At 41.5% G+C, this 25731-nt stretch overlaps 1 protein-coding gene across 1 annotated transcript in view; it reads right to left on the reverse strand.

Moving 5' to 3' along the window:
• Positions 1-17544, reverse strand: part of TSPAN13 (tetraspanin 13) — a 37335-nt gene extending 19791 nt beyond the window's left edge. Inside the window, exon 1 of the mRNA XM_005897373.3 lies at positions 17283-17544. Coding sequence (XP_005897435.1) covers positions 17283-17345 — 63 coding nt within the window. The 5' untranslated portion in view covers positions 17346-17544. The remainder of the gene's footprint in view (positions 1-17282) is intronic.
• Positions 17545-25731: the final 8187 nt, after the last annotated feature.

Consider the following 25731-nt stretch of genomic DNA (forward strand, 5'->3'; position numbering starts at 1 on the left):
CAAGTAACTAAACAAACAACAATGCAGACTTGAAGAGATATGGAATTCTAAATCAATATGGAAATAGTCGTTAATTAACAGCTTTTTCACAATTACTTTCCCATTTTGAAAAATAGTAGGAGGAATCCCTACCTCACACCATAGCTTTAAAGCCCAAATCTAAAAAGCAAAACTTAAACTTTGTGGGGGAAAGTACAGAATAATGTTTTGCCTTTGTGGTTAAAGACAATTCTTAAACAAGACTGCCCAAAAGCACATATAATACAAATATGCATTTACTATATACAAGAAGTATTCAAAATGTTTTACATTTACTAACTAATGGGCTTCCCTGGTGGCTCAGATGGTAAAGAATCTGCCTGGAATGCAGGAGACCTGAATTCAATCCCTGGGTTTGGAAGATCTCCTGGAGAAGGGAATGGCAACCCATTCCAGTATTCTTGCCTGGAGAATCCCATGGACAGAGGAGCCTGATGGGCCATAGTCCATGGCGTTGCCAAGAGTCAGATATGAGTGGGTGACTAACACACACACACACACAATCTTCACAACAACACTAAGAGGTATGCAGTACTACTGCCTCGCTTTTCCAAGTGGGGAAAGTTGTGCACAGAGATGTTAAGAAAGTAGCCCAAGGTTACACAGCAAGGAAGACACAGAACTAGGATATGAATCCTTGTTCTTACCTACCAAACTAGAAATCACATTAAAATTGTAAATTCTATATAATAAAAAAACACCAGACAAATGTAGGATATGCCTAGGACTAGAGGATATTTCCAGCACACACATATATATTAAAGAACACCTACAAATCAATTTAAAAAAAAACAAGAAACACATTGAAAAGTGGTCAAAGATAATAAGAGGCAGTTCAGTGTAGAAGAATCCAAAAGGCCAATCAACAAATGAAAGATGTTAAATCTCATTATATATCAGGAAAACAAAAATTAGAACAATGAGGTACTCACTAGTGAACTTCATAGCAGATCTCACATTCACTAGGTTGGTAAAAATTAAGCCTGATGACATCACAATGCAGAGACCCTAGAACTTACATTCAAGCAGAAGTGAAAAAAAAAAAAAAAGAAGTGTAAATTATTGCAGTCACTTTACAGAACAACTTTGTGGTACCTCAAAAGGTTACACAGCCTTGACATACTCCTTTTCCTATTTGGAACCAGTCTGTTGCTCCATGTCCAGTTCTAACTGTGGCTTCCTGACCTGCATACAGATTTCCCAAGAGGCAGATCAGGTGGTCTGGTATTCTCATCTCTTTCAGAATTTTCCACAGTTTATTCTGATCCACACAGTCAAAGGCTTTGGCATAGTCAATAAAGCAGAAATAGATGTTTTTCTGGAACTCTCTTGCTTTTTCCATGATCCAGCGGATGTTGGCAATTTGATCTCTGGTTCCTCTGCCTTTTCTAAAACCAGCTTGAACATCAGGAAGTTCACAGTTCACGTATTGCTGAAACCTGGCTTGGAGAATTTTGAGCATTACTTTACTAGCATGTGAGATGAGTGCAATTGTGTGGTAGTTTGAGCATTCTTTGGCATTGCCTTTCTTTGAGATCGGAATGAAAACTGACCTTTTCCAGTCCTGTGGCATGGAACAACAGACTGGTTCCAAATAGGAAAAGGAGTACATCAAGGCTGTATATTGTCACCCTGGTTACTTAACTTATATGCAGAGTACATCATGAGAAAGAAACGCTGGACTGGAAGAAACACAAGCTGGAATCAAGATTGCCGAGAGAAATATCAATAACCTCAGATATGCAGATGATACCACCCTTATGGCAGAAAATGAAGAGGAACTAAAAAGCCTCTTGATGAAAGTGAAAGAGGAGAGTGAAAAAGTTGGCTTAAAGCTCAACATTCAGAAAACGAAGATCATGGCATCCGGTTCCATCACTTCATGGCAAATAGATGGGGAAACAGTGGAAACAGTGTCAGACTTCATTTTTTTGGGCTCCAAAATCACTGCAGATGGTGACTGCAGCCATGAAATTCAAAGACACTTACTCCTTGGAAGGAAAGTTATGACCAACCTAGATAGCATGTTCAAAAGCAGAGACGTTACTTTGCCAACAAAGGTCTGTCTAGTCAAGGCTATGGTTTTTCCAGTGGTCATGTATGGATGTGAGAGTTGGACTGTGAAGAAGGCTGAGCACCGAAGAATTGATGCTTTTGAACTGTGGTGTTGGAGAAGACTCTTGAGAGTCCCTTGGACTGCAAAGGAGATCCAACCAGTCCATTCTGAAGGAGATCAGCCCTGGGTGTTCTTTGGAAGGAATGATGCTAAAGCTGAAACTCCAGTACTTTGGCCACCTCATGCGAAGAGTTGTTTCATTGGAAAAGACTCTGATGCTGGGAGGGATTGGGGGCAGGAGGAGAAGGGGACAACAGAGGTTGAGATGGCTGGATGGCATCACTGACTCGATGGATGTGAGTCTGAGTGAACTCCGGGAGTTGGTGATGGACAGGGAGGCATGGCGTGCTGTGATTCATGGGGTCAGAAAGAGTCGGACACGACTGAGTAACTAAACTGAACTGATGTGTCTCTTACTAAACTAGCAATTCTGCTTTTAGGCTAATATCCAAGAAAAATGCCCCTGTCCCCAGCCATACATATATGTGTCAGGATTTTGCTGCAGCCTTGTTTGAAATAGTAAAAAATTTAAAAAATCTCAAACACCATAACTAAGGATTTCACAAACTCTAGTGTGATCACACAGTAGAATACAAGTGTTAATCTATTTCTAGTAAATCTAGAAATGCCAAACATAAAAATGGAACAAATTGAATATAGATAAAACAGACAGACCATTTATAAAAATTTTCAAACACAGAAACAACACTATATAGTCTTTGTGGTTGATTAACAGATCAAATGGTCATATAGTTATATAAACGTGCGTAGAAATGACATATGTAGATTTTAGGGTAGTAAGTACTTTTGGTGAGGGCTGGGAAAGGGAATGGACAGTGGGCCTTTAACTGTACTATAGCTTTTAGCCTTTTAAAAAGAGAGAGGGAATTCCTTGGTGCTCCAGTGGTTAAGACTTCATTTTCCAAGGCAGCGAGTACAGGTTTAATCTTGGTGGTCAGGGAGCTCAGCTCACACATGCCTCATGGCCAAAAACCCAAAACATAAAGTGGAAGCAATATTGCAACAAATTCAAAGAAGACTTTAAAAAGGAGAGAGAAAGAGCAAAATACTAAGTTTGTAAAATCAGTCTGTTGGGCTCAGGAGAGTATACCATATTATTTTCTGTGCATATGAAACATTTCCTAATTAAAAGTAGCTTGAAGATGTAACAGCCCCCTTCTTGCTGCTGCTACTGCTGCTAAGTCACTTCAGTCGTGTCCGACTCTGTGTGACCCCACAGATGGCAGCCCACCAGGCTCCTCTGTCCCCGAGATTCTCCAGGCAAGAACACTGGAGTGGGTTGCCATTTCCTTCTCCAGTGCATGAAAGTGAAAAGTGAAAGTGAAGTCGCTCAGTCGTGCCCGACTCTTAGCGACCCCATGGACTGCAGCCCACCAGGCTCCTCCGTCCATGGGATTTTCCAGGCAAGAGTACTGGAGTGGGTGCCGTTGCCTTCTCCGGCCCCCTTCTTACTGTGACACTAAAACTAAATTCTTCTGCTTTGCTTTCTTCTGTCAATTGGTCCAATTTGCCTCATGCAGCCTTCATTCACACTATTCCCCAAACACAGCTACTTATATCAAGGTAGTCTCATTTGTCTCAAATATTTCACATCAGTTCCCATCTGCGCATCTCCAGGTACTGTCCACATCCTCCCCTACAAAGTGCTGCCATTTAGGAAAATGGAAGCCTTGCAAGTGAAGGTGGTACAGAAGTCAAGGCAGCAGGCAGCCGCTTGTTGAATCTTTACTTGTCTATCACACTTTGGTAGACGCACATGTGAAACTTGATACCACCTATCATTTCCCTTAGGTACCCATATCCTAAACGCACACACATGCACACACACACACACACAAATATACGCTCCCATTTGTAACATGGAAGAGCACTTAGATTTAACTATTCAACCTAAAACAAGTCTGGGATTTATTACTACAAAGGTAAAACTGTCCAAACATAAACTTATTTAAGTGACTCAATTTTCTGATAAATCCCCAAAGTATGTGTTTTTTTAATTAAAAAATTGAGAACAACATAAATGTTTTCTTGTGTGTGTGACTGCAGTTTCCAATACATTATAGCAAAAATCCCTCAAGTCCTCATAATTAATTGTTTAAATTAGAAATAACATCTAAAAGTTATGATATGCTTCTAATTAGATTTGATTACCAGTGTGTCTTTAACTTTTAAAGATAATAAAGAAGCAATTTATTTCTGAGTAGTAGTAATTGCATGTTATGGTTGGTTTGTAATTTTGAAGAGAATGGGATTATGTAAAAGTCTACCGAATGAGTGATATAAAAATTATTGATTCCCATAAAACTACTTCTAAGTGTATAATTAAAAAGCCTATTTGTCACTAGAACCTGGTAGACAAAGGAACTGCAAGAATTTTTTGTTTAACAACAGCAACAGTTTCCTTATGAGATCAATTGTAATAGAAAGTAAATTTAGACCTATGACAAATAGTTTCCTTCCTTTGGGAGACAGAAAGCTGATAAAAACAAATTACAGATCTGTTAACTTGTTGATAATGATTTTTTTTATGAGCAGGAAGCGTCAGCCTTTCCTGTTTTCTCTTTAAAACAAAGAAAAGTGAATACACAAGAAAAGCTTTTAAGAGAGTGCAAAGGCTAAAATGAAAGGCCATACCAAGGCAAGATTATAAAAGTGTCTACAACTGGCATTGCTTTCTGAAGCAAATGCTTAAAAGAGGAGGTCGTGGCAAAACTTCTAGCGCACACATGGACAGATTTTGATGAAGGAGGGTGTCAGTGGCACAAAGTTATCTGGCCAGTGACCTTAACCAAGTCTGTTCATTTTACAGCTGAATAATCCGAGTAGCAAAATGACAGGCTCCGGGACAGAGGCAGAACTGAGGCACACTTCTGTTTGGTGCATTTTTTTATCCCGGTAAGACTATATCATAGTGCCCACTGGACATAGTAGGCATTATGATACAGTGCCTAGGTCATCATAGCAACACAGGTCATTTTTAACTCTGAGATACAATGGCAAAGACAATACTATAATGCATAAGGAATTGTAGGTCTGGCTTCACAGCCAGATCAATATGGGTTTGATTAGCATGTCCTTAACTTACTCCCTAGCAGACCTGGTTGCACAGTTATAAACCAATAGTAAGGTCCTCACTCATACAGCTTTGCTGTTAGTTAACTACCAAATCCCGGCTTACTAATTTTGTGATTATTTTTCTTTTACCCCACCTGGAGAATTTGTCACGTATGCTGACATTCATATACAAGTTCACAGTGCGTTGCCTGGAGTAGGGGAGCAAAAAATTCTACCCAGGATAAACAGTTCTCATCTCTGAGATCATTCTAGCAAATAAAATTGCTTAAAACTAATAAACATGCATTTATGCACTTTTTTGGATCGATAACATACAATGCCACTCCAGTAGAAACGTCATGCATAATGTTCTTTATAATCTAGTTTAAGTAGGTGTTGAGGCATTAAACCACTGAAACTGAAACTGTTAGTCGCTCAGCCGCATCCGACTCCTTGCAATACTATGGACCGTGGCCCACTAGGCTCCTCTGTCGATGGGATTCTCCAGGCAAGAATACTGCAGTGGGTTACCATTTCCTTCTAGAGTAAGCTTTTCAAATGACGAAGAAGTTGCTAGAACATTCTAGAATTAAGAAGATTCAGGCAAATTTCTGCTCAGAGGACAAAGGATCTCGGTAGGGGACATATGGGGTTTTTACAACCAGCACATATATTTCTTATGAAACTCTTAATCCTGGCGTCTCACTGGCCCTCTCCAGCCAATTCTAGTAGTAGTCATGGTTACTCAGCCTCCTGCTCACAGTAGTTGGTCCATGGATTGGGCCCATAAACCCACATGGTTAACTAGTATGTCCCATATGATGATACAGGGATATTGAAAGAGCAAAATAAGGACAATTAAAATTGATTCTGCCAATGGCTTGTCTTATACATGGAAAGTTCCAGCCTTAAAAAGAACCTATGCAGAGGCAAGCTGGGCTGAGAAGTGGACAGAAGGAGCAAGAGTTCTGACCTTTTTTGAGCCCCTTGATCCAGCCATACTTGATGATATAATCACTGAATCTCCCAATTATATCTTTTAGGAGTTTGTGCTATCTTCAGTTCAGTTCAGTTCAGTTGCTCAGTCGTGTTCGACTCTTTGCGACCCCATGAATCGCAGCATGTCAGGCCTCCCTGTCCATCACCAACTCCCGGAGTTCACTCAGACTCACGTCCATCGAGTCAGTGATGCCATCCAGCCATCTCATCCTCTGTCGTCCCCTTCTCCTCCTGCTCCCAATCCTTCCCAGTATCAGAGTCTTTTCCAATGGGTCAACTCTTTGCATGAGGTGGCCAAAGTACTGGAGTTTTAGCTTTAGCATCATTCCTTCCAAAGAACACCCAGGGCTGATCTCCTTTAGAATGGACTGGTTGGATCTCCTTGCAGTCCAAGGGACTCTCAAGAGTCAGAAACACATTAAGTTCATTTATAACTTATAGAGAATTCAGCCTAATACAAGCTTCATCTTGCAAGTGTTTATCATAACTTTTTAATACTTGCAAACTTGCAATGACTGTCTACCTTCCCTACTATGACCACCTTCCCCACCTAAACTAACTCTAAATCCTTCACTTTGTCAATAGGCTTTAAAAAAAAAAAAAGTACTCCCTTTAAGCCTAAAAGACCTCTCTGAAACTGGTCCTCTTGGGACCAAACAAGAAGGGAATCAGTGAGCCAGAGAAATGTCCTAGGCCATCATCCTCCTGCTCACACCCTCCCCAGGCCTGAACTCCAGCCTCAACTTTACTGCTGAGCAGGTCAGTGGTTGCCTATAAACTGGGACCAAAGGCTATGTGACAGAAAAGAGGGATCACAAAGGAGGATAAAGAAATCTGAGGGGCTATGTGCAAAGTTTTGAATATGATGAAGGGTTGACAGGTCACGTGTGTGTCACAACTTTATCTCATTTGTACTTTAAATACATGCAGCTTATTGTATTCCATTAATACCGCAATAGAACTGTTCTCTCTCTCACACACACAGCTTTATAAGGAAAAGCATTTTACAGCATCATCCTTTTTCCAGCATGGAACAAAACCTTATACCGAAAGCTGCAAATGTAATTGGGTGACAAGGAAGAAAGCCACACACCAAGGATGGTAGAGCAGGATGACAGAGGAAGACTGGGATGTTGATAACATGCTCACACTGTACACTGGCTCCAGACTACCTCCTCCTAGAGATCTTGCTCCGTGAAGACAATAAAGCTTAATTATTATATGAAGCAGAGCAGCTGGGTTTCTGTTAGCTGCCTCTGAACTCTACTCCTAATATGGTGGTCTTTAAAGCCAATAAGATCAGGTCATTCTCATGCTAACTATTTTTTGTTTCTAATTTCAAAATAAAGTCCAAATCCCAGCTACCTGGGGGCTTCCTCAGGGGCTCAGAGATAGAGAATCTGCCTGCAATGCAGGAGACACAGGAGACGGGGGTTCAATTCCTGGGTTGAGAAGAACCCCTGGAGTCAGACATGGCAACCCACTCCAGTATTCTTGCCTGGAGAATCCCATGGACAAAGAAGCCTGGCAGGCTACAGTCCATGGGGTCACAAAGAGTCAGACACGACTGAAGCAACTGAGCACACACACCCAGACTGACAAATACAAGGGTGTGAAGGGTCTGGATGTCTAGAGGTAATGCATTAGCAACCACTCCCCACCTCCAGCCATACTTTGCATTCTTCTAATGAGTCCTCTCCACTTTGAGTGCCACACAGGCATAGCGCATGGTGCCCTGATACTCCTAGCACCTGGCTAAGCGCCTGGTACAGAAGAGGTACTCAAAATATCCTGCGGTCCTAAAGAGCTCATGATCTCACTTATTATACATTAGAGATGCTTATTGCCAAATCTAATCAACAGTTGAGAGGAAGAAATCCAGCTTAGTGGTCTTCCAGATTATTCTATCTCTATACAATCTATAAAAGAGTTTCATTCTTTCATCAAATATCCACCACATTGTAGAAACAAGATGCAAAGAGAGACCTGAATCATTTCTAGAGCCCCTACATCTTTTTGAGCTTCCAAATTCTATCAGGGTAAGCGAACTGCTCTGAGGATGAAGGAGCAATGTAGGACCTTTGAAAAAACTGGATGTAACTCTGTAGTTAAATTATTCAAAAATGTCCTGTCAGCACTAGAGCAAGAGAGAGGCTGTGATGATAGTGGAGGGTAAGAAACTTAAAGTGCTAATAAGATTTAAAGGGACTATACCACCAAAATGCAACATGGCATCCACAGATACATGGAAACTAAGGCCCCAGAACCCTCCCTCTCCATGCTCCAACAGTCAGAATGAGGAATTACACTTGACACTGAACTCTCCCTCTGAACTTCTGCCTAACGTGGACAACTGAAGAACAATTTTGTGATGACTGAGCATGTATTTCTCTGATGCCAAACATCTGGACACAGATTTGAAAATTCTATAAAAAGTCTGCATATTGCAAAACGCTTAGCTAAATGTTAAGTATTTTGCAATATCCAGACACTTAGTGCTGAAGCCAAGACCTCAATTCTTTGTTTCATTTTCATTCCTCAAATGACACAACGAAGGCTGACGTGCTTTTTGTAACGTTTTTCTTCTCTATGTTCTCCTTGGTGCTGAGCACACTGCTTTATACTTACAGGGCACAAAACGGATAGCATATATGTTATCTGCTGGGGAGAAATTACATAAAGAATTCTAAAGTACGGGATCCTGACTTGCCATCTTCCAAGGATAACTAGTTTAAAGTAGCTCTCACAGCCACCAACAAATTTCCACCACAACTTATATCCTCCTTCTTCAGAATGGTTCTGGGAGACAAGAAGCAGAGTTTTGGGCGAAACAGCCCTGTACTGACTCCTCCATTCAATATACTAGATACCAACCATATGCCAAGGTGGTGCTGTGCATTCAGGAAGGCAGAAGTGATTGGGACATGGTCCTTATTGTTGAGGGGCATACAGTCTAAAAAGACAAAATAAAAGGGCAATTGCTTTTTTCAATGACTTCTTCATTGATCAACTTAAGAATCATGTCTGAGCAGCATCTGACACAGATGCTCAACTCTGCCTCTTTAAAACAGCATGCACTTGGCTTCTAAGACACCTGCCTCAACAAGGTTTTCTTCCTACCTGACCAACCATTCCTTCTTAGGCTCCTTTGCTGGCTGCTCATCTCCCAAAACTGTTACCATAACAGAGTCCTTGGTTCAATTCATGAATCACTACCCTTCTTTACCTCTCCTCCCTAACTGGTTGATTTCATCTAGAAGCAATGCTAAATACTACTCTCTACAATGATGACTTGCTGAATATAAACCTCCAGCTATTCCTCTCCCCTGAACTCCATCATTATTAGTCTACCTGCTATCTGATATCTCTACCTGGGTATCTAATTGGCATCACATCCAATACTGAACCCCTTACTTGCCTTCCAAAGCCCATCCAACCGCAGTCTCCCCATTCCTGTTAATAGCAGATTCAGCCAGCCAGTTGCTTGACTGGCCTCTCTCTCACCTCAAGCTCATCCATCAGGAAATTATATTGGCACCGCCTTCAAAATCTGACTCTCTCTCTTACTTCCATTGCTGTCTTATTGGTCCAAACCTCCGTCATCTTTGCTTAAATTACTGCAATAGCCTCACATGTGGTCTCACAGCTTCCACATTTATCATCTATAATCTGTTCTCGATTCAGGAGCCAGACAAACTTTTAAATGAAAACCAGGCCTGAAGCCACCAATGGCTCCCCATTTCCCTTGGTGTAAAAGCTCAAATCCTTCAAACTCTCTGACTCAACTTTAACCACTCTACCCGCCCCTTGCTCGCTCTGTCCCAGCCCTAGTAGACTCTTCTCTGTCCCTTGCATACACGAGAAATATTCATATTTATTATTTTTAACTATATTTTAATGCTAATTTTCATGTCTTAAAATATTTGCTTGTCTTCTAGATTTGATTTTGATCAAATTGCCATGTTTATGCAAGTTTTCATTAGGTATGTTTTACCTCTGGTGAATAGGGAGCAGCCAGTTCTGCAAATTCAATTCAAGAAGTTATTTAGAGTATAAGCTCTCTGTTACAAGAAAACAATGTCAGGAACTGCAGGATGCAATATAGAGAACGCTGTGATCTCCGCCAACTACAGGTGGGAAAAAACAAACACAAATTGTCTACAATATGGAGCATTAGTATGGTTCAGCAGAAAGGACAAAGTAAAATAAAACCTTACAACACTAACTCTCAGCCCTCACTGTAATTTAGAATTAGCTAGAAAGCTTTAAAACAGGGTTTTCTAACCAAAAAAATGACATGCCTCCTCCCTCGCTCTAAATCCTGATTGAATCAGTCTGGGGTAGTACTCAAGTGTTACAACTCCCAAGTGAAAATTTAAGGAAACAGTTCCTTCAGACTAAAGAAACAGGAGGCTTTGGGGAACTTTACAAAGACAGAGCAAGGTATGCTCGGCCAAGAGCAGAGGATCAGCTATGACAGGCAACAAAGCACGAAACGTCTGGGAAAACCTCTGTGGCTGAAACACATGAAGAGACGCACATGGTGAAAGATGCTGAACAACATGCTAAGGAATGTGGGTTTATTATCTAAGAGTTTTCATCCATTATTACAAGTAGGTTTGGATTATTCATTGTTCAGTGACAAGAGAATATGGAGGATCAATTCAGATGAAATGGGATATGAAGGAAGGTGAACTAGCCCTAGCCTGTCTTCACCAGTAATTCAAATGTGTTTGAGGTGTTGATGGCCCACTTTTAAACTACCTAAAACTGTATGAAAATTAAACCACTGAGATGTTGAAAACTCACTTTTCAAAAGTAGGCTGAAATACAACTATTCCCTAAATAAATTTTCTTTGTTTGTAAAAGCCTCTTAATTACCTTGTTAAACTTGGTGAAAGAAAATAACCTCATTTCAAGTGAGAAAGGACATACATGGCACCTTCTGGTCACTCTATTTTAAAATCAAAAGTTGGGAAATTTCATAGACATATTTGGCACAAAGGCCAATTATAAATGCCAGCTCAACAGCATCATGTGAAAATTTCAGGTTCTGTAAACAATTAATCATTTTAAATTCAAAATCCAAGTAAATATTCAGCAACCACTTACATATTTTAAATTCACTCAGTAGTTTGAACAAGTGCCGGGAAATAACATAAATCTAACTACATGTTAAAATATTAAATAAGAATAATTTGAAAAATAATGAGAATTTTGAAAAATAGCAAATACAGTAATTTGAAGGCAATTACAGTAAGTAGATTTTTTTTCTTTGGATGAAGTACTAGTCTGTTTTCATTTATTTTAGAGCACAGACTGAAAAAAATTATACTTTTCCAGCCCTCCATTGACCAGAATAGGACTCAAAATAATGTCCAGGTAAGTCATTCCATGTTTATACTCACCATACCTCAGCCATTTTTTTTCTTACAACTGAAGGATTAGTATTACTATTTTGAGGGTAGGAACTCTTGTCTCTGTAGGCCTGCTTGAGTTAATATCAGCCTGTAAGTGTTAGAAACCCCAAAAGCTTGAAAACCTTTTCATTATAACATATAGATTTGAAATTCTGAAATTTAAAATAATTCAACTTTTTACATGAAGCTGTAACAACTTTTTTTTTTCCTATAGTGCATCCAAAGCATTTCTCCACATCTCTCCTTTTATCCTAAAAACTCCTTGAAGGAAAAACGAAAAATATCATCCACCAGTCTATAAATGAAAAACTCATGGAGACATTTGCCTGAAGTTAAATTCCAAGCAAGCTGTAAAGGTGAAATTCAAACTTAGGTTCTCTTCCTGAATCTAGTTCTTCTCTCCATAGACTGTCCAAATATATGTATTTTATCTGCTATGTTTTATCTGTTTCAAGACAATTTCAATTTCAGAGACACTTAAAATGCAAATAAACATATATCTTGGGATGGATGTAAACAGGTATAATTTTTGACTGCACAGAGGTTTTTTTTCCCCAAAGCAACCCAAGGTATTAGGGGAAAAAAAAAAAATACTGCAAAAAATATCAGTAGAAACAAACTTAGAAAGATTTTAGGAGAACAAATTTAGAATAAGAAACAAAACTGAAACTTCTGAAATGACCCTTCTCGTTTAAAGACTACAAGTTATTTTCTGTTCTTACATTCTTAATTAAAACTATTCACACACACATACACACATTATAACCAGCAGTCCAGTTCCTAGAAGTTTTTTCTTTTTTGCTTGAGAAGCAGGAGATATAAATCTTCAAAATGTTACATATTTTAAGATAACGCTTACCTCACACTTCCTAAAATTCCCCATCAAAAAACTAGGAATAATTTTTAAAAGCTGTTTTTCACTTTTTTATCAAAATATTTTCAATCAAAATTATTTTAAAATAAACTATTAAAAATAAAATAGACCATTTTCCTGAAGCAGTTTTCACTTTATCTATATCCTGAACAGTATTAAAAAGACCTGAGCTATCTCCACACTTCCCCAATTCATCATACTTTCTCTACCCAACAAGGATCTCCCTTAGTCCTAAATTTTATGGCTCCTAAAGTCAGTCCTTCCTTTACATAGCATTCATTTTCCCACCTCATAAATCCTAACTAGATCTTGTCTTCACTGAGTAGGTATTTGCCTTTGTGTGTGTTTATTATTTCCTACAGTTCTCAGCAGAATACACACAATGGGAAAACGTTTACTGACTGAAGAAAACTCTTGAGATCATACGTAGAGAAGATAGTGAATGAAAAAGAGGCTTTATAAGGCATGCTTATTTCAAAGCCATTCAGCTCACTGCTGTATTCCCAGATTGAGAACAATGCCCTGCACACAGTAGACACTCAATAAGTATCTGGTGAGTGAAGAAACATTGCTTCTTCAAATGGAGAAAGTTCTAGAGCAAGTCACTCATATGACATCATGAAGGCACATGAAGAAACCATAGCTTCTGCCTTTCCTCCTGTATCTATAAACTTGATATACACTCAGTTCAGTTCAGTTCAGCCGCTCAGTTGTGTCCGACTCTTTGCAACCCCATGAACTACAGCACACCAGGCCTCCCTGTCCATCACCAACTCCCGGAGTTCACTCAAACTCACATCCATCGAGTCGGTGACGCCATCCAGCCATCTCATCCTCTGTCGTCCCCTTCTCCTCCTGCCCCCAATCCCTCCCAGCATCAGGGTTTTTTCCAGTGAGTCAGCTCTTCGCATCAGGTGGCCAAAGTATTGGAGTTTCAGCTTCAGCATCAGTCCTTCCAATGAACACCCAGGACTGATCTCCTTTAAGATGGACTGGTTGGATATCCTTGCAGTCCAAGGGACTCGCAAGAGTCTTCTCCAACACCACAGTTCAAAAGCATCAATTCTTCGGTGCTCAGCTTTCTTCACAGTCCAATTCTCACATCCATACATGACTACTGGAAAAACCATAGCCTTGACTAGACAGACCTTTGTTGGCAAAGTAATGTCTCTGCTTTTTAATATGCTGTCTAGGTTGGTCATAACTTTCCTTCCAAGGAGTAAGCGTCTTTTAATTTCATGGCTGCAATCACCAGCTGCAGTGATTTTGGAGCCCAAAAAATAGTCTGACACTTTTATTCACTGTACTAATATAAAATTGTTCAGTACAAGCATGTGTGTAGATGCACTTAGTCGTAAGTAGTAGTCATAACTTTTGCCACCGCATGGACTGTAGCCAGCCAGGCTCCTCTATCCAAGGGATTTCCCAGGCAAGAATACTGGAGTGGATTGCCATTCCCTTCTCCAGGGGATCTTCCCGACCCAGGGGTCGATCCTGAGTCTCTTGTGTCTCCTGCGTTGGCAGGCAGATTCTTTACCACTGGAGCCACCTGGGAAGTGCAGTACAAGGGATTCTATTAATTGAAACAACCAAACCATAAACAACAACAAAAATCAACCACACCTTTGGCTAGTGATCAAAAGTCCATGACAAGTTAGGAGGATGTTCCATCCAACCAATTTAATGACAGGCTTTTCAGACTGATCACCAGTTCTGCTCTAGTCTCAAAGCCATTAGCAGGCCACCTGCACATGTAAACTGCACTGGGAAAGTAAACAGGCTGCTGCTGCTAAGTCGCTTCAGTCGTGTCCAACTCTGTGCGATCCCATAGACGGCGGCCCACCTGGCTCCCGCATCCCTGGGATTCTCTAGGCAAGAACACTGGAGTGGGTTGCCATTTCCTTCTCCAATGCAGGAAAGTGAAAAGTGAAACTGAAGTCGCTCAGTCATGCCCAACTCTTAGCGACTCCATGGACTGCAGCCTACCAGGCTCCTCCATCCATGGGATTCTCCATGCAAGAGTACTGGAGTGGGTCGCCATTGCCTTCTTCGTAAATAGGCTGATTGAGTCCTAAGTTCCTGAAGAAAATACTTCAAGAAATAGAGTGATAACTCTCAAAGCAGGCTGTGGCCTTTACACTTGCCACTTCCACATTCAATGTAGGCTTCAACAACACTTTTAGAAATGATCTCAGATCTAATCCCACAACTTTGAGTTTATTCCAGAAGCAGTAATCCAGGTGGAACTGAAACCTATAAAGGGTCCTCCTCTTTATGTCTTAAAAAGAAATGTCTCCCAAGTCTTCAGCCTTTACCCTGTCCCCAACCACTTCACATGCCCCATCTTAAAATGATGAGGAGAGACCAAGAAAGATACAGAACCTAAATAATAGCAGCGGTACATTTTCAGCATCTATTTAAGACTTTGTTCAAGGTTAACCTTTCATTTGTTTCCAATTTAAATTGCTGAACTCATCTAAACTTGTTCACAGTTTATAAGCAGTAGACATTAATTCAAGAAATATCCTTTCTCTAAAAAGCCTTAGATTTAAAAAGCTAACCATTTGTACAGTCCTGTGAATTCCCAATTAATTATGTTTTACCATATAGCTATTAAAAAACAGTAGAATGCCCTTTGAAGGTCAATCCACTTTGAAGGTTGGACAGATAACAAAAGTCTTACAGCTTCCCTCGTGGCTCAGTCGGTGAAGAATCCACCTGCAATGTGGGAGACTTGGGTTCGATCCCTGGGTTGGGAAGATCCCCTGGAGGAGGGCATGGAAACCCACTCCAGTATTCTTGCCTAGAGAGTCCCCATGGAGACTGGCAGGCTGCAGCCCATGGGGTCGCAAAGAGTCAGACGTGACTGAGAGACTAAGCACACATACACATAAAAGTCTTAGCATGTTCCTTCAGAATCACCTTTCTCCTTGCTCTCCTGATACCACAGTAGATACAGCTAGAAATGACGTATCTGGAAAGCAAGAGAACTAGATTTAATAATAATTTGCCTTTGGAGAAGCATATATATATGGCACATTAATCTATATAGACCCCTCAATCAATTAAGTATGTAGCTATTCTACTGTAAGTAAGCAGATACTATAAGGTTAAATGTCTGGTAAACAGGTGACTAAATCATGAGGGGGAGGGGTAGAAGTCCGAGCATAAAGTGGGGAATATGAAGTTCTAAGCAGGCCATTCAGGCTAATAAAAGAAAATACCTGGAGAACTGGTCAGAATTTATTTACTTAATAAACAATCAAAGTGATAGGCATGCTTCAGGGAACACAAAGGTGAATTCTGATCTGAAATTTGACATGGACCTCCAATTACAAGGAGCTGAATCGCCAGGTGTTCAGAATTTTCCCAAGTGTATCATTAGTGACATGTTGATTAAATTCCTACTAAGACACACACAAACTAGCCAGAAAAACATACTTTACACCATTTATGTTTCTTTAACATATGCTTCTTTATGTCTTGTTTTCAAAGCTTTGCAATTACATTCACATACACAGGAACAGTAATAGTCAAATGACCCAGCTCTCTCTCCTGTTGGTGACCACAAGGCAGTCTCCCCACTCTGAGGATGTAACCTAAGCTTACACAGATGGCCTAGCTCTCAACTAACTAAGAGGAGCTGGGTTTGTTTTCAGGGTGGGTGCTGCAAAAAACGCCAGGTGTATTTATAGAAAGGAGCAAGACTATGATAGAGGCATGACGACAGAAGTCTGTTTCTCTCACCTGGTAAAGAAGCCTGCAGAAAGATCTGGATCCCATAGCCCGGTTTCCACTCCTGACTTTCCAACTACCATCTCTGTAAACTTAATTAAAGCCCTTTCTGGTCTATCACCTTATGTACAAAATTTACACAAGGCCCCTTGCCTCGGATGATTGTCAGAAAAAGGAACGAAATCGGGTATGTAACATCTGGGACGTGGGAGTCACTCGATAAATGGCAACCTCCTCCTCTCCCATCCTCCTGTTCACCCAGAATTGCCCTCAAAAATTACAAAGATACGGACGGCGGGGTTAAAACTAAAAAGCTGGTTGGCAGGGAAAGAACAATTTGGGTGGAGGCTCGCTTATTTACCGGAGGCTTTCGTTTAAAATGGAGTTAGGATATTGCTAACAGGGGGACACATGGAAAAAGCATCAGGTATAAGCAGAACTACCCCCTCCCCGCCCCACACCTCCCCCAAAGACATTCCTTTAAGTAAGCACGAAACAAACTTCGGAAGCTGCGGATATCCTGTGAACCTACTCGGTGGCCTCAGTGAAAATCACAGGCACACGTAGAGCTGAACACGACGTACACCATCCATAAGCCGCCTTGTCAGTTTCTGATCACGCTATTTTTGCAAAACTGTCCTCAAATCCGAGGCTGCTCTCTCGCCTCCAAATTCGCTCCAGAGGCGGCTGGGAGCCAAGAGCGAGTGGCGGAACGGATAATGAGGATGGCAAAGTGGAGATATCTGGTCAAATGACTGAAAAACAGGGCGGTGGATGAGGGGGTGGGGTAGAGCAGTGGGGCAGGGACGCGTGGCCACCGAGCCAGAAAGACGGCGGCTTCACAATGAAAGGAAGAGACTGCGACAGTCGCCGGCTCCTGGTCCCCGGCGGATACCGATGGCGAGGCCACGGGCGCACAGCAGAGCGTGGGAAGACGGGAAGAGGGGGCCGGAGGAAGCGGCCACGGAGCACCCGAGCAGGTGCAAAGCCCCCAGGCGAAGAGAAACGGGCTCGGGATACTCACTGTGTAGAGTAGGTTGAGCGCGCACAGGCAGTTCTTGGAACACGCGAAGCCCCCGCAAACCATCTTGAAGCCTGTGGTTCCAACTGCAGGTAAAATCTGGCTCCGGCGGAGCCTCCAGACAGCCTCTTTGTCCTTGCCTTCAGGGCCTAGCCAAGGCGAGGCCGCAGCCGGGCTGCGAGTGTGGAGCCCAAGGCTTGGGCTGGGGCTGCAGTGCGCGGCGCGCCCGCGGCGGCTCCAACCCGCTCTGGAACCTGCGGCCGCAGCACTGGGAGCCTGAGCCCGAGCCCCGCCCAGCACCCCCGTCCACCGCCTCGCCCTACGCCCTGATTGGCCGCCGGCGGGGAACAAAGGTAGAAATATGCAAATAAATGCGCTCAGCTAGCTGGGATCCAGAAGGGGAGGGGCGAGGCGGCCCCTGGGAGAGTTGGGCAAGGGGCGGAGGCCGTGGGGGAGGGTGCCGGAGGCCAGAGTGTGACAACGACCTCGCCTCGGTTCCTGGGGAGCAGGTGAGGAGGAGAGGGCGGGGCTCCGCGGAGATCCACGCTGGCAGGGAGGAAGATGACAGCACCTCCCGGTTCTTGGCCCCAGCGGGTGACGTGGCGCCATTATAAATGAGATTTTAAAATTAAGCACCTGGCCTTGTTTGAATGAAGAAAGAAAGGAAGGAATGAAGCAATAAATGAATAAATGTAAACGACTTAAACGAGAAAAATGAAGTGGGGAAAATGAAAGGAAGGAAATAAAAGAATAAAAGGAAAAATGAAATATCTGCTTTTCTTAGAAAATAGGTTAGATATATGACCCATAATTGTGACTCTTGTCAGGTTTAGATGTATCCTACAGGGATTTGCAAAAATGCTAATGAACTTTATGAATACATGTATAAAAAACAGAAAATCAAGAGGTGGGTTGTTTTTTGTTTTTTGGTTTGTTTGTTTGTTTGTTTTTGTCTTCCAATCCTGCCTTTCAATAAGCTGGGGTGTGGGGGGGCGGGGTTTCCTCCACAAAAAATTGAAAAATTTTAAATGACAGTCTCCACTTCTGTCAATTCATTATCACTTTGATCCTCTGCTATAGAAATGCATAATGGATCTTCAAATGCCTCGCATGTAAATTGGGATATTAACAGTATGTCAAACACTTTTTGCACAGTTTCTGGCACTGTAAGTAAGGACTCAATAAATGCCAGCTAGTATTAGTATATCTAACAGTTTTTGAATACCTACTGCATTTCAGGCACTAGGAAAGGTTTGGTTATTTCATGGTGAAGTGAAGTTGGTCAGTCGTGTCCTGCTCTTTGCGACCCCATGGACTGTAGCCCACCAGGCTTCTTGGTCCATGGGACTTTCCAGGCATGAATACTGGAGCGGGTTGCCATTTCCTTCTCCAGAGAATCTTCCTGACCCAGGGATTGAACCCAGGTCTCCCGCATTGTAGGCAGCCGCCTTTACCGTCTGAGCTACCAGGGAAGCCCATATTTCATGGTGTGTTCTACCAAAAAATGATCTTACAGAGAAATAATCAGATATTTATAAAATATCTAAACCTAAGAGTTCATGCTGAGTAAATGATGTGATAGCAAATAATACTGTTTATATCAGAGAAGGCAATGGCACCCCACTCCAGTACTCTTGCCTGGAAAATCCCGTGGACGGAGGAGCCTGGTAGGCTGCAGTCCATGGGATCGCAAAGAGTCAGACACGACTGAGCGACTTCACTTTCACTTTTCACTTTCCTGCATTGGAGAAGGAAATGGCAACCCACTCCAGTGTTCTTGCCTGGAGAATCCCAGGGACGGGGGAGCCTGGTGGGCCGCCGTCTATGGGATCGCACAGAGTTGGACACGACTGAAGCGACTTAGCAGCTGATAAAAAGATAATTTGTCTTCTTGGAATTATCTGCTTCCTCTTCTAACCTCTCTTAACCTCCCCAGACCTCACTTCACCAAGAAAGCCACATTAATTCTTTAGCCCTGGTATTATTCCATATTAACCTTTTGTACATGCCCCAAAAGAGTTCCAGCTTTTTAAAAATTTTAATCTGGAAAATGACTCTCAAACCCAAGTAAAACTTGGTAGCTCAACTTTCCATTTTAGACGCTTATTTAAGAAAAAGAATTAGTGGGGATATCTATTCTTCCTCTTCTCATTAGTGACAAGATTGCTACCATTTGAACATCACTCAACCAACTTTGACAGCTCTATGCTTTCTTCATACGTCAACGTGAACGTGAAGTCGCTCAGTCGTGTCCGACTCTTTGCGACCCCATGGACTGTAGCCTACCAGGCTCCTCTGTCCATGGGATTTTCCAGGCAATAGTACTGGAGCGGATTGCCATTTCCTTCTCCATATTACTCTTTATTGTCTCCCTGTGGGTTCAATCTTTTTTTTTAGGAATGTCCCCTTTCAATCAGGAGTCCAATAGGAAGGAGATGGCTCATTTCAATGACTGAGAAGAGTTTAATAAAGAGACTGTTTTGAAAAATATGGACAAAGTTAAAGGAAGCCAAAACAGGATGGTGAAACAGCTCAGAGCTAGAAAGAGCAAGCAGTCACAATTCCCCTTAAGTCTGAGGGGCAATCTAAGGGAACAGTTACAGAAACCAGGGAGGAGCTGCAAGAGTAGGAGGGCTGATAGAGCTGTGGCCTTTAAGAGAGAAAACAAAGAAAATACTGCAAATTGGAAAAGAAAACAAATGACTGTGGTGGGATTTCTTAGAATTTGGGTGTAGAAATTTCAGATGATCCCACCCTAACAAGAATGAGCTAGAAAAGCTACAAAATAGTTTGTTTTTTAAAAGAAAAAACCTACCAGGAAACAAAGCAAATGAATAGACAAAAACAACAAAAACTCACAGAGGACAATTGGTGATTACCAGAGAGGAACGGAGTGGGAAGGTGGGCAAAGAGGGTGACCAGTATTAATTGTATGATGATGGATGGTAATTAGAATTTCAGTGATGATCACTTTGTAGTGTATATGGTTGTAGAATTATAATGCTATACACCAGAAACATACATAAAGTTAAATACCAATTTTACCTCGATTAAAAAAAATTCTCATAGAACTGAAGAAATAAAGATATCTAAAGGGAACTAAACCCAAGAAGTAATGACATTCTTAGGAAGGAAAAATCCCACAGTGCTTTCACTCTTGAGTGTAAAGTCACTCAGTCATGTCCGACTCTTTGTGACCCATGGACTATATAGCCCACCAGGCTCCTCTGTCCATGGAATTTTTCAGGCAAGAGTACTGGAGTGGGTTGCCATTTCCTTCTCCAGGGGACCTTCCCAACCCAGGGATCAAACCTGGGTCTCCCGCATTGCAGGCAGACGCTTTACCATCTGAGCCACCATGGAAGCCCAAGCTTTCACTCTTAGGGATTAGCTATTAGGGGCTTCCCTGGTGGCTCAGTCTGTAAAGAATCTCCCTGCAATCAGGAGACTGCCTGCAATGCAGGAAACACGGGTTCCATTCCTGCATCAGTAAGATCCCCTGGAGAAGGAAGTGGCATCCCACTCCAGTATTCTTGCCTGGAGAATCCCATGGACAGAGGAGCCTGGCAGGCTACAGTCCATGGGATTCCAAGAGTTGGACACAACTTAGCTACTAAACCACCATGGAAAGAAGACTTCCACACAGCCTGGATGGGAAGAGAGTTTGAGGGAGAATGGATTCATGTACATGTGTGGCTGACTCCCTTCCCTGTTCGTAGTCTGTTGTCAGACAAAAGTGCTCCCTCCACAATATCTCAGGATGCACAAACATCCTCGAATGTGACGGTGGCTAAAAGCTGAGAATAGGACAGGAAAGACAGAGCAATCTGGGTCTTTACCCAATCCAAAGCAGTGGCTGCCAAAGGCTAAGGAATTAGCCGAAGAGGAAAATCTCTTTCCCGTGGGCTGCAAGAGCCCTCCAGGACTGGGATAGAACAGCAAGAAAGGGAAAGAACTCACAAGGATGTGAGTGAAATCCAAGGACATGACTGAAGAATGAAGAATGCTCCACGGCAAAAAAATAAATAAATAACAGCCAGGTTGTAAGCATGTCTCCTGAGGCTTAGAGTGCTGGTCGCTGGGCTGTAAAGTACAAAGAGATCTGTATGAGGGCTCCTTCATATAGAAGGAAAACCTTGATTGTAACCTCAAAAATAATTGAAGCCAGTGCTGAAGAATCCAACTAAGCCTGTAACAAGTCCTGACCCATCTCAATGACAGTGTGCACTACTTAGGTATCCATAGTAGTACCCTGGCAGAATAAAGGATGTACTGTTTTCTGTTGGGAAATACAACTTGCTTCACTCTCAGTGTTCTTTTATATACACTACCTGACACAAAATCAAAATCATGAAAGATTGGATAATAAAAAAAAATTTGACTATGGTCAAAAGAAGAAATGGAAGCAAAACCAAAGAAGATCCAGATGTTACAGTTATCAGACAGGTCCTCAAAACTCAACCAGGACTGGATTAGATGTGCAAAAGGTTTATTGGGAGAAACATCTGTTAGGATAAATGGGAACATGACTATAGGAGACTAGCAGAGTTAAGAGACATCACTTTGCTGACAGATGACCATATAGTCAAAGCTATGGTTTTTCCAGTGGTCATGTACAGATGTGACAGTTAGACCATAAAGAAGGCTGAGCGCTGAAGAATTGATGCTTTCGAACTGTGGTGCTGGAGAAGACTCCTGAGAGCCCCTTGGACAGCAAGGAAATCAAACCAGTCAATCCTAAAGAAAATCAACCCTGAATATTTACTGGAAGGAGTGTTGCTGAGGCTGAAGCTCCAATACTTTGGCCACCTGATGCAAAGAGGCAACTTTTTGGAAAAGACCTTGATCCTGGGAAAGATTGACAGCAAGAGGAGAAGTGGGCAACAGAGGACGAGATGGCTGGATGGCATCACTGACTCAGTGGACATGAGTTTGAGCAAACTTGGTGAGATAGTGAGGGGCAGGGAAGCCTGGCATGCTGCAGTCCATGGGGTCGCAAAGACTCAGACATGACTGAGCAGCTGAAGAACAACAACAAAGGATAGTTAAGGGAATGCAATATAGGTCTCACCTCTATGGAGGAGAGATGGAAGAAAGGATAAAGGAGAGGGAGGAAGGAAGAGGGAAGAAGGATGGATGAAAGGAAGGGAGGAGGGAAGAAGAAAGGAAGAAAGGAAAGAAGGAAGGTCTTGGACTGCAGTGCAGTTTTTAAAAGCTTTGGCCAGGCCAGCAAGGAAAGGAGTCTTCAAGCCAAAGCCAAACGTCAGAGACATCCAGCACACCCTCCAGCAATGAGCCTGCCTTAAGTACTGCCAGTCACAAACGCTCTGATGGATTTCAGAGGATAGCCTGGGGGCTGGCTTAACTATGCTGCCCACAAGAGGAAGGGTGTTTTCTTGTAATAATTCTGACTATATTTCCCCCTTCTGTCTTAAAAATATTTTTCTGGTCACATCTTGCAATTTTTCAGTCTTCATCATTTTACCATGAAGGAATTCTCTAACTTCATCTGGGTAATCCTTTTTAGGTTTTAACAATCCATATTTTAAAATTCTTTCTTTGTGGCTTAGGTTTTTTTTGTTGTTGTTCGGTTGTTAAGTCCTATCTGACTCTTTGCAATGCCATGGACTGTAGCATGATTTCTGAGGCAAGAATACTGGAGTGGGTTGCCATTTCCTCCTCCAGGGGATCTTCCCAATCTAGGGATCGAGCGCGTGTCTTCTGTGTCACCTGCATTACAGGCAGATAGATTCTTTACTCCAATGAGCCACTGGGACTTGGGTTTAGCTTGACACCACCTTTATTTTTTAAATTTTCGATTTTTTTTCCTATCAGTTCAGTCAACATTTCTTTTTTTAATAATTCAACACCAAGACTTGATTTTGTTCAACAAATCCTAAGCGAAATTATTTATAAGCTGTTGCACAGAATGTTTAACTCTCTTAACAAAAGTCTTCCTAAACTTCTCAGAAATATGAACATAAAATTGCTCATGCACAACTTATAGTCACGTAAAACATCAGTAATACAGCAAGTGTTAAACTGCTTTAACTGCACTGAAAGTGAAAATCACTCAGTCGTGTCTGACTCTTTGTGACCCCATGGACTATACAGTCCATAGCATTCTCCAGGCCAGAATACCAGAGTGGGTAGCCTATCCCTTCCCCAGGGGATCTTCCCAAGCCAAGAATCGAACTGAGGTCTTCTGCATTGCCGGCGGATTTTTTACCAGCTGAGCTGTCAGGGAAGCCCTAAACTACAGTACACTTTGCTATACTATATCTCAACCCCAGGTTATTTTCCTTAGTCAATAAAATATTATTATATAAATTAAGTGCCAATTTTTAAAATATCTGTCAGTGATTTTACTAGAATTGATCTAGTTAAATTATTTACAATGACAGCTTTTTTATTACAAATTTTTTTGTTCACTCTTTCTTTGACATTCTTGTATCTCCAGGGGAAATAAAGGAAAGAACTGTAGAAACTTTCTTCTGGAATGATTTGCAGCTTTTTGGATTGAATGAAGCTCAAGATGGGAGTTTCTTGGCTAAGAATGAGACAAAGGAGCTGATCAATAGCTGCCTGTCTCTTTCCAAGTCTATCTCTTGCTCTGTTTTCTCTATTATCCTTTTTGATGTTTTGCCAAAATTTAGCAATTAAATGCAGCACATTCATCCTGCCTACAATAATATTCAGACTCCCTTCTGCTTCGCAGAATGTTTCACAATTCATGCTAAAGGACCTTAAATCATATTTCATTTTCAGAAAATGTTTTTCTTCTAACTACAAATTAAATTTGAAGTTTTTTTTTTTTTTTTTTGCTTTTACTTGTTTCATTTTCCTGTCCATGTGATGCTAAGAGGATGAAAACATTTGGCTATGTATGATTATCTTGTCATATACAGCACCCCAAAATCTCAATTCTAAATTTCTGGGATTATTTTGGGTGGCATATTCAGCCATTAATGGGCAAATCCAGCTTAATGGTCAGACAAATCCAGCTTGACTTCCGATCAGCTGACTTAAAAGAGGCGGGACAGTCAGCTTCAGGGATGGGGTAATCCACTTAACCTTTGCCTCTTTCGTCTCCACATCCTCCCTTCCAATTTTTCTTTACTCACTATGCTAAGAATGTGCCAGGAAGATAACAATTTAGAAGGAATTGATGACATTTACAATGTTCCATCACATCTAAGACAAAACTTTCTGGAAATCTACCCTATTTCAATTCTGAGGCCTGAACATGTTTCATTTTGAGTAGTATAGATCATTATGTGTTCCATTAATATTTATTTAGTCCAATGGCTAATTAAGTAAATGTATTATTTTTCATTTGAAAGCTAATAATACTGCCTTAATTAATACAAATACATCAGAATGAATAGGAAAAGGTGCAATTAAAGTGGTCAACCATTTTATTTAAATAAATAAATATTTATTTAAATAAGCTATCATTGTCTTTGAGAAAAACAAGGAAACCCAGCATTTATAGGAGTAACTATTTTTGACTTGTAAAAAAATACATCTTTCTGACTTCTAAAAGTGAGATCAATACAGTTTAATGCAGCTTCTGGTACACTGGAAATCATCCAAGCTGGAAATAACTCAGGCATCCATCCATACTAGAAATGGATGACTAAGTCATGGTATGCCCATTAGTGGAACCCAATCCCAAACCAGAAATGAAAAATATCCAGCTACCTCGACCATATGGATGTGTCCTACCCAACATGGACTTGAGTAAGAGAAACCCAAATGCAAGAAGGCAGATTTTATCATTTCATTTATATAAAATCCAAAAACATAAATTCAATGACAGTATTTAGAGATGATTGCATTTAGAGATGACTGATAAAAATTACAAATAAAATTGAGGGATTGATGACCATAAAGATCAGGTAGTCACGTATTTGGAAGGGTGTGTGTGGAAATAGCGGAGAAGGCACTGGTGACCCACTCCAGTACTCTTGCCTGGAAACTCCCATGGATGGAGGAGCCTGGTGGGCTGCAGTCCATGGGGTCGCTGAGAGTCGGACATGACTGAGCGACTTCACTTTCACTTTTCACTTTCATGCATTGGAGAAGGAAATGGCAACCCACTCCAATGTTCTTGCCTGGAGAATCCCAGGGACGGGGGAGCCTGGTGGGCTGCCATCTATGGGGTCACACAGAGTCGGACCGACTGATGTGACTTAGCAGCAGCAGCAGCAGTGTGGAAATAGTGATTGCAAAAAGGTGACAGGGAACTCCTGAGATGCTGACAGTGTTCCTGAATGATCACTTCGTAATTAACTATGAGAGTTGAGAGAGAGGAGAGAAATATTAATAACCTAAAGTAGCAGTAATCTCATATTTTATATTATGTAAACAATGTTATTCTGGGAAAAAATACACACCCTCCCAAATGCGTGACTACCTGATCTGTGTATTTTTCAAACTTATTTCCTTG

Source organism: Bos mutus, chromosome 4 (assembly GCF_027580195.1).
Source record: "Bos mutus isolate GX-2022 chromosome 4, NWIPB_WYAK_1.1, whole genome shotgun sequence".
Lineage (NCBI taxonomy): Eukaryota > Metazoa > Chordata > Mammalia > Artiodactyla > Bovidae > Bos > Bos mutus.